Below are 20,739 nucleotides of genomic sequence, written 5' to 3' on the forward strand. Positions count from 1 at the left end.
TTGGCCTTGATTTTTGAAGCAGAACTTAACACTGACGCCTGTTTCTTAGCAAAAGCATTTGCCCATTGAATCCCTCATTTAGCTCTTTTTTGTTTGTTTGTTGTTTCTGACGTGATCCCTGAATTTATTATCTGGAAACTAATTCTGTATTAACCATAAATTAAGCAACTTGATATTTCAATTTCCTATTGGCAGACACTTTATTTTGACAATTGAATTTCTTGTTTTTTAATTAGCCCATAAAGGAGAACATTAAATGACCAGTGCTTCCCTCACTAAACATTTTGTCAGTACCTTAGTTGGATACTCAAAGGTAAGATAAATAAATACTTCCAATGCTATGCAAAAATACAGACATACTAAATGATTAATTTGTTTCCATCATTTGTATATACCATAATAAATTCAGTGTTCCTCAGCGTAAACATTTATCACTGTACAAATACGTTGTTGCAACATACAAGATACCATAGTAAATTCCACATGGCATACTATGGTGAAATCCTGGCCCTACTGGAGTGAACAGCAAAACTTCCATTGACTTCTTTAGGACCAGCATTTCACTCCATGCATTTAGGCTTTGATTTTCCCTCTGCTTAAATGGAATTAGGTCCTCTAATCTGATTGATTTTCAATGGAAATTGAGTGCCTGATTCTCTTAGGTGTCTTTGAAAATCCCAGTTTTTAAAATTACATCCATTGTAATGAGATGGAAAATTAAAAATTAAAATAATTCTCTCGAATTTCACTCAAGCTTTTGCAGTTCAAGACACTGCTTTTTAATTAGGGATGCTTACAGGGGTGCTGGAACAAATTGTATAGAGGGGCCATTGAACCAACTGTAAACCCTATACATGATGGAAATCACTTCAAGCCAAGGGGTTGTGGCAGCAGCCCTAGTTCCAGCACCTATGGTTGCTTACATAAATATTTCAATTTAAATCACGGTCTGGTACTTTGAATGGAAAGAAAATTTATTAAGCTCCTAAGGAAATATTTAAATAGAGAAATGATAACTTAATACATATTTACTTTAAGACTACCTGCTGCTAAGTAATGTTAAGTAATGAGAAAGTTAACACTTATAACGGCAACCTGCGGTTTTAGACCTACATGGAGCTTGTTGCAGGGCTGGGGACTTAGTTCTTAGTTGGCTCTAGAGACTGTGCTTGTACTTTTCCATTTAAATAAGTTTTTGAATGTCATTTGCTGTAATTCTAAATTTCATTGTTACAATAATACATAAATCCACCATAACGTCTCTTATCACATGCCATGATATTCCTACAATATCTCCTATGACTTTGTTCCATAATTCCCTGAAAAATCTTCTAACTTAACCACAATCCTTCATTTTAGGATACAGTGCCATTCCTGACTCTATTTTAAAGAATCTATGGAGAACATGGTAGTAACAGTAAAGATTGTGAAGTGTGCAGATAAAAGCTGTGTCTATACTCATATAGCTCGATGTTTACACACTATTCTGTCCATCTCATTAAGACCATACACCTATCCACTGTGGAAGACTTACAGTGACATATCAGGATTTTCTGATATTTTAAGTCAATGTTCATAAAGTCTCACATTAAAATCTGTTTCAAAAACGTACACATAACCATAGTAGAATAGACCTATTTTAGAGAAAAACAACAACAGTGTAGTAAGCAGCTATCTATATTGTAAAACACAAGGATTTATTTATGTTTGTTTCAGAAACCAAACTGATTGATCTTCCACAATCTTTTAGATGAATTAACAAACTGAGGCTGCATACAATGGCGCCTGATGGTTTATGTGAAGGGAACCACAAACTGAACTACTTCAAATCTGAAGGAGTTCTGTAGCATTCATGCCCACTGAAGTTTATTTTTTGCAAAAATAAATGCATATTAGGTTTCTGGTACATACTTCACATTTTGGAAGACCAGTTATGCTGGGAAACAGGGAACAATCAATGGCCTTGAGACCACACAGGCCAAGCACAATCATTTCTGAGAATCACAAAAGTTTCGATTCCATTTTTTCATGTCAGTCAAACCCCGACAATGAGTTAGACACAGGAAAATTCTCTCTCGCGTTCACTTTTACAAGACTTTTTTTGCTCTTTGAAGAGTGGGCCTGATATAGGCCAGATTTGGGTGTAGTATGAGTAGGCAGTGTGTAACCTTTTCCAGAGAGCTTTACAACAATGAATCCTCAACCCTATTCTGCAACAACTGTAGGCTCCTCCCTGAGCAGAGAAATTAGGTGCCGATCTGCGGACGTTTGAAGGTGCACATTAAACAGAGCTGGAAGCTGCTTCTCAACCAGGTTATTAAAAAGAACACGTGGCGAAGTAGTCAGGACTAATTTGTTAAGAACTCTAGCCTGTTGCTTCACATCACTGACTGCCTTCTGTTCTGCCAGTTTTACAAATTAAAGTTCACGTTGCTACTCCTTACCTCTAACTTGCTTATATTTAATTTTTTGTAAACTTAACTTTTCTTATTATTTTGCTCCTCCTGCAAGTGTTCACTGTGCTTTAACAAGGACAGGAATAAGCTATACCGGTATAATGCATCTTTACACCACTAGAACTGCATCCGTTCTAGGGACTGAAGTAGATTAACTATTTTGGTAAAAACAAAATCACACCCCTAACCCAAATAGTTATACTGGTAAAAATTGTGTGTGTAAATCAGTCCTATGTCACACAAATAGCCCCACTGACGTCTGTGAGATGACGAGGGTTTTGCAGGACTGTGCTCTTAGTTTGTACCTTCATATCCCCAGGCTGCAGCTTTCTAGATACTCAGGGTGTGGATAGGGATCCACCCATAACTGCATTGGTCATTTATGTATTTGGAAGGAAACAGAAGGTAGAGTATTAATGTTCATGTCAATGCAAAGGGATTCAGATATTTATTACATCTTTTTATTCTCATCAGTGTGTAGTCTCACACCTTATTTACTGCACACTCTCCAAATGTTGCACTGAATAAAGAATTATTTTCCTCATGGATATTTTACGACTGCTTCACAAACACTAATGAATTTGTCTTCACAATATACCTGTGTCAGAAAAAGGGTATTCTACAGATGGAGAACTGACATAGAGAGAGATTAAAGCCAAAGCTGCCAAAAGTATGCGCTAAGTTTGGGTGATCAATTTAAGAAGCATAGGGCCTCATTTTGCAGAGTACTCAGATCAAACACTTATTGACTTCACTTGCACTTGTGTGAGCTCAGTAGTTTTACAGATCAGACCCTAGATCTCAAATTGAGCACCCAGCACATGAAGAACACAAAACTATTTTTTTCACGTTGAGCCATTGTAAGTTATTTGCCTACTATCACATACAAACTCTGTGGCAGAGCAGAATCCACTTCTCTGGGTTGCCATTCAACAGTCTTAACTATGAGACCATTCCTGCAATCCCAATCCTCATTCATTACACACCTTCCATATTATGAAACAAACAACACAAGGATCCTCCAGACAACAAAAGAGTATGAGACATTTTGACAGCGGGATTAACGAATATTTGCTGGCAACAGAGGAATGTTGTGACGGGGAATCCTGGATTCCATTCCAAGGCCAGAGAAGAATATTCTCTAGCAGTTACAAATCCTTCTATTCCTGTCATTCTCCCCTCCCCACACACTGTATCCCTCCCCTCACTAGTCAGTCCCTTGCAGTAGAGTTGGGTACTTTCTCCTTCTCATCCATGATGTTTAGGTGTCAGAAGTGGGAGCATTGAGAACACAGAAGAACGTGTCCCTGATCAGGTCTGGTGTCCAGTGCCACAGTGACAAATGGGAAGAGCAATTGCAGGAAAAGTCCTTCTCAGTGAAGAAGGAATGTTGGAGAATTTTGTGACCAAACTCTAATAAACTTCTACTGAGAATGTGCAAATAGTGATTTTCAGAGACATACAAATGTGCGTGGTTATTCACTGGGACAGGCACCTCTGATACTAGAGCAACTTCTCTGCCCAATTTCAAGTCCCTGCATCAAAGCATAGATACTAGATACAGGCACCTCTGATACTAGAACTTCTCGGCAGTTAAGACCTTTTTTTTTTTTTTAAGCATTGGCCAAACATATTTTCCTCATTTTATTCTTGGAAATTTTTTTTTTTTATATTTTAGCAAAAAAAAGTTAATGTCAGAGATAGACACCTGGCACAGAAATTTCATCTCAAATGGGTAAAATCTATCAAAGTTATAAGCAATTGAAAACAGAGTCTTATAATAGAAAGTGTTCTGCAACTTTAACTATACACACTGCTGCCAGCATGATCTATGCTTTGACTGAGTCAGATCGCTGTAAATTGCCTCCCATTTCATACAGCTTATAACACAACTTCCCTCTTCTTCTATTATGTTAACTAGTTTGATTAATCCTTTTCCTCCTTAACTTTTAATATGGTCTAGCTCGTTAGCATTTTATTGCCCTACAGAAGTGAACGAAGTTTAATAATTTTTTACTTGCCTAAAATGTATTCACTCTAGAAAAATACTGCTCTTTCCTTTGAATTATATAACAGAGGATATCCCCATTCTGAAGGAAGCTAAGTACCTCCTGACTCCCAAATCTGAAGTCTACTCCAATGGATGTTGACACTTGAATTAAATTTTTTTTTGCAGATGCTCTACATCTCTCAGAAAAAAGGCCTTGTTTGTTGCAACAGTGTCATAACCAGTGCTATTAGATAAACTGAGCTGTGCACACATATCAGATGCAGATGTCTGGCAATACACTGCATTTTCCTCACTAGGATTACTATTTGTCCCATCTATTAAAGAGAACCACTTCTGACTTTTTGGCTAGGTTAAGCAATAATTAATTAGTCCCCATTAGCTACATATAGCCATGATCACACTATGAATGACAAAGGGTAGGAGTAACAGCACATAAAAGGAGCTCCTTAATACTTTAAAAGATTATATTCAATTTTTGTCCATCCACAAGTTCAGCTACTTTCACAAATATCTCCTCTCAGTTGTCAAAGCTGTTCAAATGTACAAGAAAGCAATTTTGAAAAATGCCTTTCCTTCCCATATGTTATGAGTCTGAGGGGAGACCATAACCAAAACAAACATTTCTGGAAAAGTATAAAATGAAAACTTATCTCATAAATTACAGGAGGAAAATGGGAACAATTACATGTTACCAGTAATAGTAGAGTGCTTTTAAAACAAGAACCAGAGAAGAGATTATTAGCTTTGGGAAAAGGAAATGCAATGCAGAATATATACATATATTTTTATGCATATCCAGTTTTCCCAAATCACTAAGGAATAAGGATAGGGCTTTTATTTTTCTTTCAGATTTTGGGTTAGTGTTGGGGGAAATTATGTGATGCTTGCTAATTATGTGATTACAATTAATCTGTGATGAAAAGTCAGATGGAAGGAGAATGCTCTGCTAAATTCTTTTTTATATGGGAAGCCTAGAAGTTTCATGACAGAAATGACAATGGACTAGGGGAGAGAGATATTGACTTTTCTTTTTTGGTGGCAAAGCCCTCTGTAGTTTGAAATCGTAATAACTTCTTTAAAAAGTAGTTCAACTCTAAAAAGTGATTGGAAGTATCACGAGAAGGGTCTATATTTTGGTATCTCAGTGATAGTCAGATCAATATTGCTAGGCTTAAGAAGGGATTTCTACTCTACCTCAGTTGGCAGCTTTGCAGATATATCCTGGATCTGAAAACTACTTGGGATCTCTCACTCAACACCAGCAAACCAGACTTAGTTAAGCTGTGTTGAAGATATATCTGCAGAAAAGAAAAGGTAAAATTGCAGGACTGAGAAAAAACAATGACTTGTCAATGAACAAATCTGATCTGGCAATCATTGAGATACTACAAACATGGAATCTCTATGGCACTAATGTGCTGAAAAAGTAGATTCCATATGCTTTTACATTTGTTGTTTGCTGTGTTGTAGCCATGTTGGTCCCAGGATATTTACATTTGTCATTTTGTAATCTCTATAATGGAATTATTTCATGTAAATCTGTGTTAAGAATATGGTATAATCTCTTAATGATTGCATTGTTTCAGATTCCCCATGTCTGAGCATTATTTCTTTGGCTACCATTAAATTTAGGTTCCTTGATTACACCTTCACTTTAAAGCCAGTACATGTGCCCTCAAGGAATTTTAAGGCAGTTAACTGAAAAATTAACAAGACATGTCATAGTATACACATTTCCCCAAACATTAACAGACAAAAATACTAGAGCAAGCAAATTAAGCAATATCACACTGGGAAATGTATAGTCAACAGAACATGGTAAACTCATTATGGACTTAGCAGCAATGGGCAGACTCAGGATTCTTTGAGAAATATCAAACTTCCAGTGACAGATCTGGACAAATACTGCAGAGCATCTGAAACTCAATCAAGTATTTTTAAGACACAAGAAAAAAGACCAGGTAGACAGGTCTATTAAACTCTCAACAATAGTTTGATTACCAAACTTGCTGCTCTTCTTCGAGTCCCAGTAGTGTACTAGCAATTATTGTCCTCAAAATAATTAAGACAGACTGTTTCTTTTAGGTATAAATTGTTTGTATCTTTTGGACTAACTCCAAGCAATAAATCCATAGACTCAGTTTTGAACTATTCTATGTGCCTGAAATGGAGAGAACTTGTACATGACTTTTATAATCACATTTATTGCTTACAAAAATCAACTTATCACTTGCAAATGGCACTGTGCCAAAAGAGCATTTCTTTGAGGTTTTGGCCAGCTTAAGTCCCATTAAGTTTTAGTTACCACATATTGGCACCATAGGCCTACATCTACACACCACTGGAGGCAGTGTGCCATGTCAGTGAAATGCAAGCTGCTTCCACACAGTGGTTTGTAGCTACATGTGTCACTGAAAGGCTCTGGAGGGACGAGGCAGCAGGGAAAGGCTCCAGAAGTGGGAGCGGGCGGAGACTTTCCCCGTTTTCTCAGCCTTTCACTGTGGCAAGGAAGGACTCCAGCAGCAGAGAGGCTTCGAGACACTACACTGCAAACGGCAGCAGCATACACGGGGAGGCATGGCTTGGGCATGTAGAGAGACATATAAGGTACGTACTCGGGAACATACCCATTACCTTCATTCGTGTCTTTACTTGACTAAGCTGTGCTGTCTACCAGAGTGGATAAAAATCCATTTTTAGTACAGTCAATGAGTGTGACTTTAGTGTCTCTTTCCAGAGAAGGGTGCATGTGTGTTTGTTTTTTTGAGAAGGGTGTGTGTGCAGTGTCTCATATGGGCTTAAGGGAACTACTACACCCCCATTTGCAAGAGCTGAAGAGGCCTCCACTTATCTTGGATACCTAGTCCTACAGACATCCTGCTCTGAACATCACAAAACTTCTAAAATGAAAACATATATTTAATTTTGAATTTTTGACCTCCTCACTTGATCACTGCTGTGACTCCCTGAGAAGTTTTAGATGAAAACCCCATCAATTCCAGCTTTCATAATTAAGAATTTAAGGACAAGCAATTAGACCTTAGAACTGTACATTAATTGCCTATTAAATCTAATAAGACCTAAAACTACATTGCTGTGCTGACTTTCGTGTAATCTATGCTTCTACAGCAACTTTCAGCCAAGGATCTCAAAAAGCTTTATGCACATTTATGCTCAAATTGCCCCCGTGAAGTAGGAAAGTTTCATGCCCATTTTAAAGATTATGGGAACCGACGCCAGTAAGCCATGGACAACATCTGCAATAGAGCTGGGAATAGAAACCAGGAATCCTATCTCCTGCTCTCATTCTCTATTAAAATATTATGTATAAATTTGCTTTTGCTTAACTCAATTGTCCCGTCAACAGCTATGTTGAAGTAAAATCCCATCCACTGTTCTTGATTTGTAATTCCTCAGCTTTACCAATGACTAGTCTGTTGCAGCTGTTTTTACAACTATGCTTAAATTTTTAGCATAAAATTTTATTCTCATTAATTTTAAGCACATACATTTCTGTAAGCCCACAAGGGTTGCTTGCACAGCTAGAGCTCTATCAACAAACATATTGGAAGTCTAGAGAAAAAATCCAAAATTTACGTTAGAGAACACAGATTTAGATTCTCAGTGGTGAAACTGAGAGTTTATTTTTCTGAGGTTGTCTGCATCCATTATTATATAACTTGTTTTGTCCAAACTACAGTTTTTTAGCACGCAAGCTACCTGTCTCAGTACACTTAAGACTGTCTTGCAGAGCCAGCAACGTGAAATCCGTTTTGTTGGCCAAGAGGCATATGCTTAGTGTGGCAAGTCTGTTCAGTACCTCAGGCTGCCAACAGGAAGAGGATGCCCTGCCAGAGACCATCTAGGACTTAGGAGCTTTCTCCAAATCTCAAATTAATGTTGGACCTCAAATTTCTTCCTTTTATTGGCTATGAACTCCCACAAACGTATCTGTACAAGATCACATAGATGAGAAAAGTTTAAGTGAGCATCAACAAGCACCTTTAAAAAAAACAAAACAACCCACCACACCCCTCAGTACCACCTGTCCCAGTTTGACCTGTAAATTGTAGAGGTCACTTGTTTTCTTCCAACACGGCTTGGCTCATTTCTAATTATCCTATCATCTGAATCCTTCACACCATACAAAGTAACTCTGATGCTACAATCATCTAATTGTAGCATTTAATCAATCAGGCAGCAGCAGATGAACAAGAAAGAGGAAGCTTCTGGTTAACATACATATCAACAGTACACAGTAACGACAGGAAAAGAAAATACAAAAACAACAATTGTGATTTTGTTAATTACATTTACCAAAGTTAATTGGACTGGGGTTGTGGCTCTTCAGTGACTGAAAGCCTCTGCGCAAGCCTGCTATGTCTTTGAGAAACGTAATGAGCCTCATCTTATCATATTCATTGTGACTGTTCAATTAGTTTGCATAAAAGGCACTTGTAACTACTAGTGTGCTTTTCAATATTGTCATTCAGAAAGAAAGTTTCATAATCTCTCTGCACTGGGCTGACCAGCAAGCTGAAATCTTCTAAAGGACTTAGATTGATATTTGGCAGGAACTGCTGTTCTGTGAACACTGCTCTTTTTTGTTGGCAATTTTTCCAGTATACTTCCCACATTCATCATGTTCTTTGCATGTCAGGCACTTTATGTTATCAATGAGTAGAATTAGGCAGACATTAGACCACTAAGTTAAATAAATTCAAAAACGGATGAAAAAACCAGTCCACACAGAAATTAAAGCACAGTAAAGGCGGCCTCAACTTCTCATTAAAATGAAGTATCTCCTTATACGCCTGCAGGTTTATAGTCCTAGACATATTTCCCATAATAGATGCAGGAAATATCTGAAAAACATGCAGCCCATTTTTTCTGAGGCAGGGCGCTCCCCCTTTGAGCCTGTGCTTCTGTGTGTGTCACGGAGGGAGACAAAGCAAAAAGATATGCCATGTTTTCAGACAAAAGTTTAATAGTTCACAAAAACATCAATAGTTAAACCTGTGCAGTGTTGTAGCCGTGTCAGCCCCAGGATATTAGAGATAAAGTGGATGCAGTCATATCTTTTATTGGACCAACTTCTGCTGGTGAGAGACCACTCTCTCTCACATCAATAGAAGTTGGTCCAATAAAAGACATTACCTCACCCACCTGGTCTCTAAAATAGTTAAACCTAGCAGAAATATACCTTCTTTGCAATCAGACAAAAATATGAAGTAATTTTTCAGTGTTAAATTCTTTATCTGAAGTTTAACAAAATCCAGTTTCTTGCCATTGGAAATACGCATAAGTTATGATTTATTTCACTCCAGCAGCTTGCTCAGCTTCATTATGTTGAGCTTTCTACAAACATACAATCATAGAATGCACGTACCAAAAGTGCTTAATGTGCCTCAATTTGTTTGACAGGAACAGAAGACTGCAATTTACATTACAGTTAATGTTTATAAATAATCAAAGTTGGGTCCATACAAATGACATACATTGGAGAATAATTTATCTCAGTGAGTAGGAGATAAGTAAGGTGAGCTCAGATGAGAGCATACTCCAAAACGTGAGCTTTTTACATAGTAAAAAATGTGATTTACCCATCACAAAGCTATATACTTTTTGCTACCAACATTCACTTTTAAAAGTAAGTCACACAATAACCAGTAAGTGGGAAAAAAACAAACATTTTCCCATGAACTGAGTGTTAGGTCAATACAGGTTTTGCCAAATTGTGACCACAAGCAGAAGGTTTATATTAAGTTATCTGGAACAAAATATTAATCAAAATTTGCCAACTATTTTGTAATGAAAATGTATCCCTCTATAAAACATTTTCCTCCTTGCAGGGCCTGAACTAGAAGTACAGCAAACTTTCAGAACAATTATTTCGGAAAATTAACACAATGCTACATTGACTAATGAGAGAAAAGAAATAGTATCTTATGTGGCTATCATCTCACACAAGAAAACATAAAAGCAGATTCAGTAAGAATGCATGCTGAAAACAGAAAAAGATGACCCACACCAAGTCACATCAATGGAGAATAATCAATACAAGTTTTTAAGCACTTTATCTGCAGATGAATTTTAGAGGTGCTGTACTGGGATGTTAAAAATCTCATTTTTTAAAAAAAATCTCAATCGTCTAAAATGCCTCAGCTTGAGAGCCTTGATAAAGAAAGATATATTTCAATCATGAGACTTCTTCAGGAACAATCTGCAAAGAAAAAAGTAAGCAGAGTTAGTCATGGCTATTGGAAGCGAAATGAGACCTAAGAGGTCCTAAAGCAGAGGTGGGCAAACTACGGCCCGCGGGCCACATCCAACCTGTGGGACCCTCCGGCCTGGCCCCTGAGTTCCTGGCCCGGGAGGCTAGCCCCTGGCCCCTCCCCCTCCCCCTCCTGCGCAGCCTCAGCTCACTGTGCCACTGGCGCAATGCTCTGGGCTGGGGGGCTGTGAGCTCCTGGGGCAGCGCAGCTACAGAGTCCCTGCCTGACCTGGTGGTCTGTGCTGCGCGGCAGCGCGGCTGCAGCGCTGCCAGCCACCGGTGCTCCAGGCAGCACAGTAAGGGGGCGGGGGGGAGTGGGTTGGATAGAGGGCAGGGGAGTTCGACGGGGTGGTCAGGGGCTGGGGGTGTGGATAGTGGTTGCGGCTGTCAGAAGGCAGGAAAGAGGGGGGTTGGATGGGACAGGGGTCCTGGGAGGGCAGTCAGGAAGGAGAGGAGGGGTTGGATGGGGTGGTGGGGGGCGGGGGTTCCGGAGGCGGTCAGGGAGCAGGAGGTGGTGGATGGGGCAGGAGTCTTGGGGGGGGGGGGGGGGCGTCAGGGGACAGGAGAGGTTGGATGGGGTAGGAGTCCCGGGGGAGTTATCAGGGGGTGAGAAGCAGGGGGGGTCGGATAGGGGCCGGGCCAAGCCTGGCTGTTTGGGGAGGCACAGCTTCTTCTAACCCGCCCTCCATACAATTTTGGAAACCCGATGTGGCCCTCAGGCCAAAAAGTTTGCCCACCCCTGTCCTAAAGTACCTTCATCTGTAACCTCTGCAGCTTGCTTTCAAGTGGTGGTAAAGCTAAAATTTAGAAATGCAGACACTGATACATGTGCCCCATTTCCATTCCAATAACCATGAACCTTCTAAAAGAACAGGAGAACTTGTGGCATCTTAGAGACTAACAAATTTATTAGAGCATAAGCTTTCGTGGGCTACAGCCCACTTCATCAGATGCATAGAATGGAACATATAGTAAGAAGACACACACACACACACACACAGAGAAGGTGGAAGTTGCCATGCAAACTGTAAGAGGCTAATTCATTAACATGAGCTTTTATCAGCAGGAGAAAAAATAACTTTTGTAGTGATAATCAAGACAGCCCATTTAGACAGTTGACAAGAAGTTGTGAACCTTCTGTATCTGTCAACATGCTCCCTTGAAATTTAAGACTTGATACCAGGAAGGATGCATTTCCCTAAGCTGCTATAGAAGAATGCCTTTTCTGCATGATGAAAATGGACAAGTTTCACAGGGCAACATTAAGTTTCTTACATACATATTAACAGTATTGCCAAGGAATGCTTTATAAGATGCCACTGATGTTTCAGTGCAGACATGAAGTTGCCGTATCTCTTCAGTTTTACTTTAACAATACTACTGTATTTCTTTGAGGGTGATGAAGGCCATGTTTGCTCTGTCTTAAATTTCAGAGTTTCCCCCTCTGCCTCTACTTCTGAATGGTTTAGCTTTAATTCTGTCATCTCAAATAAGGAGACAGTCCTACAGATCAGACAAAACATAGTGGAGGAAAACATCCACAAAGTTGAGACATGGTACACAGACCTCCACCGAGAAACACAATTTTCTTCCATACAGTCATATCGCCATTCACCTAAGCTCCGGTGTCGTCGTTTCTTTTCCTCCCCATACTGCTCTAATAACTCTGATCTGCAGAGTCAGTTTGAGAGTGCCCAAGAGCAAACCAGCAGGTTCTGGCCAACTTTCCACCTCCTCCTGGATTGTCATTCCTAACTTTACAAGATAAGTCAAACAATCCACAACTCAGGCTTCTCTGTGCATGTACAGTAAGTAAAAAACAAAGTTTGAAATTCAAATGTTCTTTGTTGATATTTCACATCTTTGCCAGAAAGTGGTGGTTTTCCTTCACACAACTTCATTCAAACATTCTCTTCAATTTCAACTTGCATAGGTTTAAACCCCAAATCTCAAAAACTCCGTCAACCATCACTGCAAATTTTGTACTGTTTTGATTCAAAATAATCCATCCGTGGTCACAAATATTACATATGTGAAGCTCAGACCAGGTTTGGTACAAAAAACACAAAACCTGACAAGTTTTGTGGAGTCTGGGGTTTTGCTGCCAGCAGTTTGCACAGCTCTAATCAGTACCCAAAAATGGATTGTATGGCAGACATGCTCTAATAATTTTTAGTCTCAACATTTTGCCATGTGGTATATGTTTTTTCGGTATTCAATGACTGTAATTTTACCCCCACTCCTTCCTATCACCTTTTAAGTCCACAGCTTTTCACTAAGATGACTGTAGCTTCTTGTTAAATGGTCCTTTCACCCATCCACAGTTCTCCTAATCCTTGATTTGGGTTTTGCCTCTCTTCTGAGCTTCAATGACCTATCTTCCTCCCCATTAGCTTGTCATGTCTCTCCATCTTCCTTTCTTTTACCTTTGCAGATGACTATCAAAATGTTCCAATACATTATTTTCAGTGTGCATTAAAAAGACGCTCTGTCTGCAATCAAAAAGCAGACATAACTATTTGAACACAAGATGAACAAATTCATTGAAGAGAAAAATGTGCTACTGTATGTATAAAGCTGCAATTCCAACCAAAGTTTAGCTTTCCAAATATTTTGTGGAAATATTAGTTTTAGCAGATGGTAGTGGCTAGGTTTTTAGTGACATGCACAGGGATATACGTCCTGATTCAACAAAGCACTTAAACACATGATAATCTCATCCCTTGTACTGACAGCTGTTGCAATTCGATCACAAGTCTCATATCTGGTGTTTTCCCCAAACTTCTGGAGTCCTGCAATGCAACAATCTCTGCTGTCATTAAAAAAAATAAAATAAAATAAAGGTTTCTAGCCTTCATGAGTGTGGAGAAAAGCCAGAAAATGTGACTCAAGTGCTCACAAACCAAAAGGCAAATAAAAAAAAGTGTTTTTAAGGGGGGGATGGATAGCTCATTGGTTGAGCATTGGCCTGCTAACCCCAGGGTTGTGAGTTCAATCCTTGAGGGGGCCATTTAGGGATCTGGGGAAAAAATTGGGGATTGGTCCTGCTTTGAATAGGGGGTCGGACTAGATGACCTCCTGAGGTCCCTTCCCACCCTGATATTCTAGGATTCTATGATTTTTGTGGCCTGGCTCTTTATTATATATATATATATATATATATAATTATAGCCAGATCTCCTCATATCAAAATCACAACAAAACTAGATTACATAAGTGATGATCTTATATTTAAAATTTCCCACAAATGAGGGGAAAATGCAGAGATGAGACTGAAAATTAGATCCACTCATAGTTAACTGATGCTGGTGTCTAAAAAAATAAAAGGCACAGAAGGCATAGAAGTATTGGATATACTGAAATTGCTGAAGTCCGGAGTTTCACCTTAACCAAGAATTGAGGAGTCCAAGGCCTATTGAAAGTCAATGGGACGCATGTTCTTAAGTCACTTGGATGACTTTGAAAGTGCCACCCTTTGTGTAAAATACTTTAATCTCTTTTTCATAAGGTAGCATTCCAAAAAGTAAACATTTAAAAAAATTACCTAGCACTGTAATTTAACTTAATATATTTGCCATCAAGAAATCCATCAAAGAGCTATTCAAAGTGACCAAAAGCAGCGTCTGCCATGAAACGTTTGGAACTGTTGCTAAATACATATTTCATAATGCTTTAGAGCTTTGATTATCTGGCAGTGATGTATTTCCTAGTAGGAATTATTTAACATGCATTTTGCAAGCTTCCTATTCGGAATGATTAAAGGGCAAAAAAGTTCATTAATAGAGTTTAGGCTGTCCATCGATAGCTCATGTCCTTCCTGAACATCGAATTCAGCAAAACTCAAACTTCAGAAACTCAGAGTTAACGTAAACGCCCACAGAACCTTAATTCTGACCCCCTGGAGCTGGCAATAGCCACTGGGAATTAGCTGCAAGCACTCCAGCTGCATTCACTATGTTAAGTGTAGCTGTATTGAATATGTTGTGATTTTGATATGAGGAGATCTGGCTCTCAGTCCCTCCATATATGTTATCCAACGAAAGAGAAGCATATGTATGTGGAGGTTCCATTCTGCATCATCTCAATACAGAATTGTGTAGGTTGTGTCAGTGGCAGGGCCCTGGGGTCTTCTTGCCATGGGTAATATCAGTAGTGAGATGCGATGTGAGATCAGTCTGTGGATTTAAAGATGGGCAGGGAACAGTATAGGTTTAGGTGGTATCCTGTGTGAAAATGTGAAGGTATGAAATAAAAAGGTATGAAGTGGTTGTTAATTTTACAAGTGTGGGATTCTGTTGGGGGCATAGGCTCCATTTCAGAGTGTATGGAAAGTGCAGGTAGCTCTGCTGTGAAAAGGTAGAGTGCGAGTATGTCTGCTGGGTATTATGGGGCATTGCTCAAAGAAGGTGACCCTTCCCCATAAAGGCGACCCTTCCCCATAAAGGCAAGGCCCCCTGAACCTGGCACACAAAAAAGGGGGCAGAGACCCCCAGATCCCAGTCACATGGAGTAGGAAGACACCCCCTAGATCCTGTCACACAGAGAAGAGGAGAACCTGAGACTGACAGCTGTCCTTGCTCCTATTCTCCCCAGTTTCTCTCCCAATGACCTACACCCTCCCTCTTGAGCTCCCAACCCCTCTCACCTCCCTTACCACCCATCTCCATCTATCCCCTCTCCCCTTAATGCAGCCCCAAGCCCCTCTCGCCCCCATTCCTCCAACTCCTCCACCCCCTAAAATGAATCTTCCTTGCCAGCAAGCATTCAGCTATTTTTTAATTTATTTTTAAACAAAATATTTTTGATTACTTCCCCCAAAACAGAAAGCCACCCTGACAGAGGCAGATTTTAGTAATACGCCTCCCAACCATTTCCTGTTTTCTGTCCAAAGTGGGACTTGAACGGACACTAGCTGGGGGAGTTGGGTTCAAAGAACAACTGCTTATCCTCTTGAGGTATTCAGCTGGTGTGAAACTTCAAAGACTAACAATCCTGCTAACCAGTGGTATGCTGTGTATGTATGCAAGCCATGCATTGTACGCCCATTGGTCCAGCCCATGGGACAATTCTATCCGGCCCCCAGATGCACACAGAGGATGCCATTTTGTAGAACAAAATGGTGTCCTCCACACAGTTTGACCATGTATACAAGGTAATGCTGCACGAAGGATGACATATTGGACCACCGAGTACATGTGTAGAATTGCATGCCTTACTAAAAATATCACAGCACAGCACTGCTGCTATCTCCTCTGTCTATTCACACTCAGTGCAATCTATTAGGAGCAAGAATAAGCACGTGAGGCTAACTGAAGAAGCAAAATCTTTTTCATATAACGTTTTAATTTGGTTTTCCCCAAAGAGCTGCTGGGTGCCAAGCACTCTGTTGGTGTAATCCTCAACTGCTGGAGACCCTGGTGTGACGATCTGCACTCTGGTTTTTATCTCAGGCTCCCCTTAGTCAAGTGGCCCTAAATTTGGATCACTAGCAGAACCCCATGTCCTTATTAGGCACTCCAAATTTAAAGGTGTAGATTTTAGAGCACTTAGAAGAGTTGCGCTTTAAACAGAAAGCTGGTCTTAACTTTTAATTACAGCAGAGCTGTTGCTCTGCTATAATACTCAATATAGACAATTAGGAAGGCCTATCCAGATGACTACTGTGGGGAAAAACTTTTAAGCTTGTGGGTACACAGGGAAATCTACTGTGGAGCCAGAGGACCCTAAAACACCAGTGAAGGAACCCCAGCTACTCACCACATCATCTTATACTCCTCACAGCACATTCTCCCCAGGAACTATGCTGCCCTTTGTATTCCTGACAGCCCCTTCTCCCTCGCTATCCCTCTAGAAGACGGATGGATGAGGTGAAGAGCGCACTAAGTGCTACAATCTGCCAAACATTTTTCTGCCATTTGGAGAGGCACTTGCTCTGTAAAGCCAAAGAAATTCAAACAATGCAACTGAACTGGAGTGGAGGGGCTCTAACGGAAATAAATGACACAGATATTTAAAAGCATCAGCACACATTATAGGAGTCCAAAATTCTTGGGCTTTTCCTTAATGTGTTATTTAGAAGTGTAGTTCTTTTTAGAAAAGTGACCATTTAAAGTATGCCGTTGTGGGAATCCATTATTTCCACCTCAGATACATTTAGCTTTTTACCAAATCAGGTTTTTTCCAACTATGACTCCTATAAATCCAATGCTAGGATTTAAGAGGTCAGATGATCTCTTTCATTTTCACACAGTAATAGTAATTAATGTTCTGCAGTCCACCTTAGGCAGTAACACTTGTGCAATGCTAACACTTTCCAACTGTGTGCTTAGATACACTGATCCAACCCCATTTCCTTTAATAAGTTTGCATAGATCTAACTGATTACATTTCAAACACTTCTGCTGACAGTGAACAAGAAGAAATAGAATCCAGTCCATTCCTCATTACTGTTCTGGTCCTGCAGTGTTAACAGGAGTAAAAAGCAATATCATCTTGTCATTAAAATCAGCAGGTATGACTGACTACAAACACGGAACAGATCTATAGAATAAGAATGCGTGAAAATGTGAGTTTTTCAAATTAGACTTGCACTTAGACTTGCCAAAAGCCTCTATATCCCCTATAGTGATTATTTCCATAGCAGGCTGACATAGTACTGTGCATGGGGTTTTTCCCCCCCAGAGAATGGGAGTGATTTAGGTTTGTTTAAACTTACCTATGGTCTACAATCCACCATGCTATTCAGTGAACTATGAAACAAGGAAGGGATAATTTAGCCATCTCCACAGCATTTCTCAAATTGGAACTCATCCATGTTTTGATTTTCCCACAATTCCATTGGGGGAGCTTATGAACCAGGAGCTAAAGTAAATGTTAAGGTATCATTTTTGAAATCAGCTGTTCATTTTGTTTAATGAGAAACAACTAATCTTTAAGTATTCATTGCTTGGAGACATTAATACATATTTGGTAACAGGAAAAAAAAGTAAAGCACTACAATTCCTTAAGTACAAACAGCCCTTCAGATGTTCTAAAACCACTGCTGACCTATATTTTTTTTGAAGTAAATGCTTCGGTGTATTTATCCGATATCCAAACTAAACAGAATTTACAAGTACTGTAGAAAGTTACCTTGGAAGTGAGGTTAAGACAGTGGGTGGTGATGAGAATGAAGGTCTGGGGTACCTCAAGTCCCCCTTGGTCAAGTGGCCTCAAATTTGGATCACAAGTAGAACTGCATGTCCTCATGAGGCACGCCAAATTACAAGACAATCCAAGTAACCACAGAGATTTTAGAGCACTTAGAAGAGTTGAGCTTTCAACAGAAAGCTGGTCTTAAAGTACAGCAGAGCTGTCGCTTTGCTACAATGCTCAGCAGATAATTAGGAAGGTGGGTGGTGATCAGCATGAAGGTCTGGAATATCCCAGGAGTCCCATAGTCCAGGTCAAACAGATCTTTGTCCTGATTTTCAGGAGTACTGCGTGCTCAAAAATCTCACTGAAGTCAATGGGAGGTACAGATGGTCAGCATTTCAGACAAATCAAGTCACTAGTCAATGATTTAGGTAAACATATCCCTTTGCCCCGTGCGGAGGAAAAGACTACAAAACTGACCTTGTCCACAAGTCATCTGCCATCCCTAACAAAAATATTAGTGAACCAAAGTAGTATTATGAACAAGGCTTCATTTATCCCAGCTGTAATATGTGCTTCTCCAACCTGAGCCCCAAAAGGGGGATAGATGTCATCACCTTCCCTTAATTTTAAAAAGTTTTATTAGAGACTTAGTACCTAAATCCTCAATGCCATTCCCCATCCTCTGCAATCTTTCATTAATGGCAGGGTTTCAGACTGTCATGTACAATATTGAATCAGATTAGAGTTTAGATACTGACATTGCATCTGCAGTCTCCTATTCTCATACTTTATGCATATTTCAGAGATGAGTAGCTGATTTGGTAGGATTCTTATTAATGGCAAGTATGTCCACGGGAGCTGTGGCTTATCCCAATTTGAATTTCTTTATGTTGTAATTTTTAATTCTAAAGTGAAAGATCTCACCCAACTCCAAAGGCCCAATAGGTGCTCTGGTAATCCTGGAACATGGGAATCTTTCAAATTAAAACAGGTCTTTTTCTGATCTACAAGTTACAACAGAATGTTACAGAGTTCACAGACACCAGACGCTAAGTAGGAATAAAGCTACCTTGATCATCTAGCCCAGCCCCTGCCAGTGCTAGAATCACTATAGTCCCTGCTGGCGTTGGAATCCATGAATCTACAAAATGCTTTCAGTGTCTGTGCAGTCCAGTTTCAATGACTGAAGTGATGAGATTTCCACCACATTCATAGATTACAACAGCTAATAAACTGTAAAATGATATTCCAGTTATTTGGCCTAAATTATCCTTTTCTTAATTTCATCCTATTTGTTCTAGATCGTATCCCTTTGTACACCATAGACAATTGCCCTGCCCTCTCCTACGTTGCATTTACACTCTTCATTTATTTAATGCAAATTTAAAAAGAATGGAAACATTTTCTTCACAGAATTTCGAAAGGTCTCATTCATGTAGAGCTGAAATAATTCTTCTTTGTTCAGATTACCTTGCTTTGCTCTCCAGAAGCTCCTTGGCTAACGTATAGAACCCTTAACTAAAATCTTCATAAAAGAATCTTAACCTAGAGTGGTACAGGGAAATTTTTTTTTTGTTCAGATTTTGAAATGAGAAAGGGGCAATGACCAGCAATGCACAGCTAATATTCTTCAGAGGCTTTCCACAATCTCTTCCCATTAGTCTGCGATAAGCCCCATGTACAAGGGGTATATACAGCGCTAAAGAGGATGAGGGGACAGAGGAATCTATTGTTTTCTTATTTAAAGAAAAGTCCCTCTGAATCATAAGCAAGTAGGGAAGTGGCACCACTTGGTAAAACAGATTAAAGAGCATTAGGTTGGAAATATTTAAGAGTCCTTCCTGTAAAATATACTGAATATAGAGCTCAGCGTTCAACTGGTATAATCTGAAATTAGGAGGCTAGTGGGCAAGTTAAGTGATATTTCCGTTTGGAAATATTTCACAAGGAAATGTTTATAAAGTAAATTCCCCTTTTGAGGAAGTCGGATCCTCTCCACAAAAAAATGTGCTCTTCAAAAGTACTATTATGAGCTCCAAGAATACAGCATTTCTGGCAGGAATGATTTAGCAGTATCCAGGAAGATGGTGAACATGACAGCCATGGAAAGGATCTCAAAGTTCTCTACAGTTTGGTGAAGAAATTTTAACATACTCCCAGAAACCCCTCCTAGTGCATTAGTGGCCACAATCTGTGAAGACTGATTAATAATTCTGGGAAAGTGTTACTCAGTCTTCACAGATTGGGGCCACTAATGTGCTACAAGGGTTTTCTGGGAATATGTTAAAATTGTTCCTTGTTCCTCTCCGATAAAACATGCTCCATTCATCAGGTGAATCATCTGTGTTGAGAAAAAACTTTCAATATGTATTTGCATAATACACGTCATAAACACAATAAGAAGAAGAGCAGTCATTGTGGTACATTGCATTCTTGTCACATTTCAGTACTCCTTCGTGCCCTTTTTCTTTCAAACCACCATTGCCACACACACTGTTTAAGCAACTTTCATGTTGCGCCATAAAACAGTAAGAGCAAGGTGGAGCAGAAGACTTATTTGGATAAGGCAATTATATAATGTACATAATCTGTGTACATGTAATGTGATGCAAATAGTCTCAACTGCTCTTTTTAAAAGTTGCCTCCTAATTGTGCTTGAAAATTCAAGTTTTCATCTAAATTTAGGTCTTCACAACTGCAGCGGCTAAAGAACCCTTCAAAAGGTGAACAGTGTAACTCATGCAGTGAAATCTGCAGACAGTTTGAAATAGTAGCTCTGAGAAGTGTAAGTATATAAAGCCAAATTATGATCATTCAAATGCCATTAGCCATTTCTCCACTGATCATTTTAACAAAAATAC

The 20,739-nt window shown here is 39.5% G+C and overlaps 1 protein-coding gene across 15 annotated transcripts in view; it reads right to left on the reverse strand.

The window, feature by feature from the left end:
- CLEC16A (C-type lectin domain containing 16A) overlaps positions 1-20,739 on the reverse strand; it is a 189,645-nt gene that overhangs the window by 28,411 nt on the left and 140,495 nt on the right. For 3 of the 15 annotated variants that reach the window (XM_043523252.1, XM_043523251.1, XM_037911473.2), the window contains one exon: positions 9,764-10,690. The exons of the other annotated variants lie outside the window; for them this stretch is intronic. In XM_043523252.1, coding sequence (XP_043379187.1) covers positions 10,680-10,690 — 11 coding nt within the window. In that variant the 3' untranslated portion in view covers positions 9,764-10,679. Of the gene's footprint in view, positions 1-9,763; positions 10,691-20,739 lie in introns of those variants that run through there. 15 annotated transcript variants of the gene reach the window in all.

This window comes from Chelonia mydas, chromosome 10, assembly GCF_015237465.2.
Source record: "Chelonia mydas isolate rCheMyd1 chromosome 10, rCheMyd1.pri.v2, whole genome shotgun sequence".
NCBI classification, from domain to species: domain Eukaryota; kingdom Metazoa; phylum Chordata; order Testudines; family Cheloniidae; genus Chelonia; species Chelonia mydas.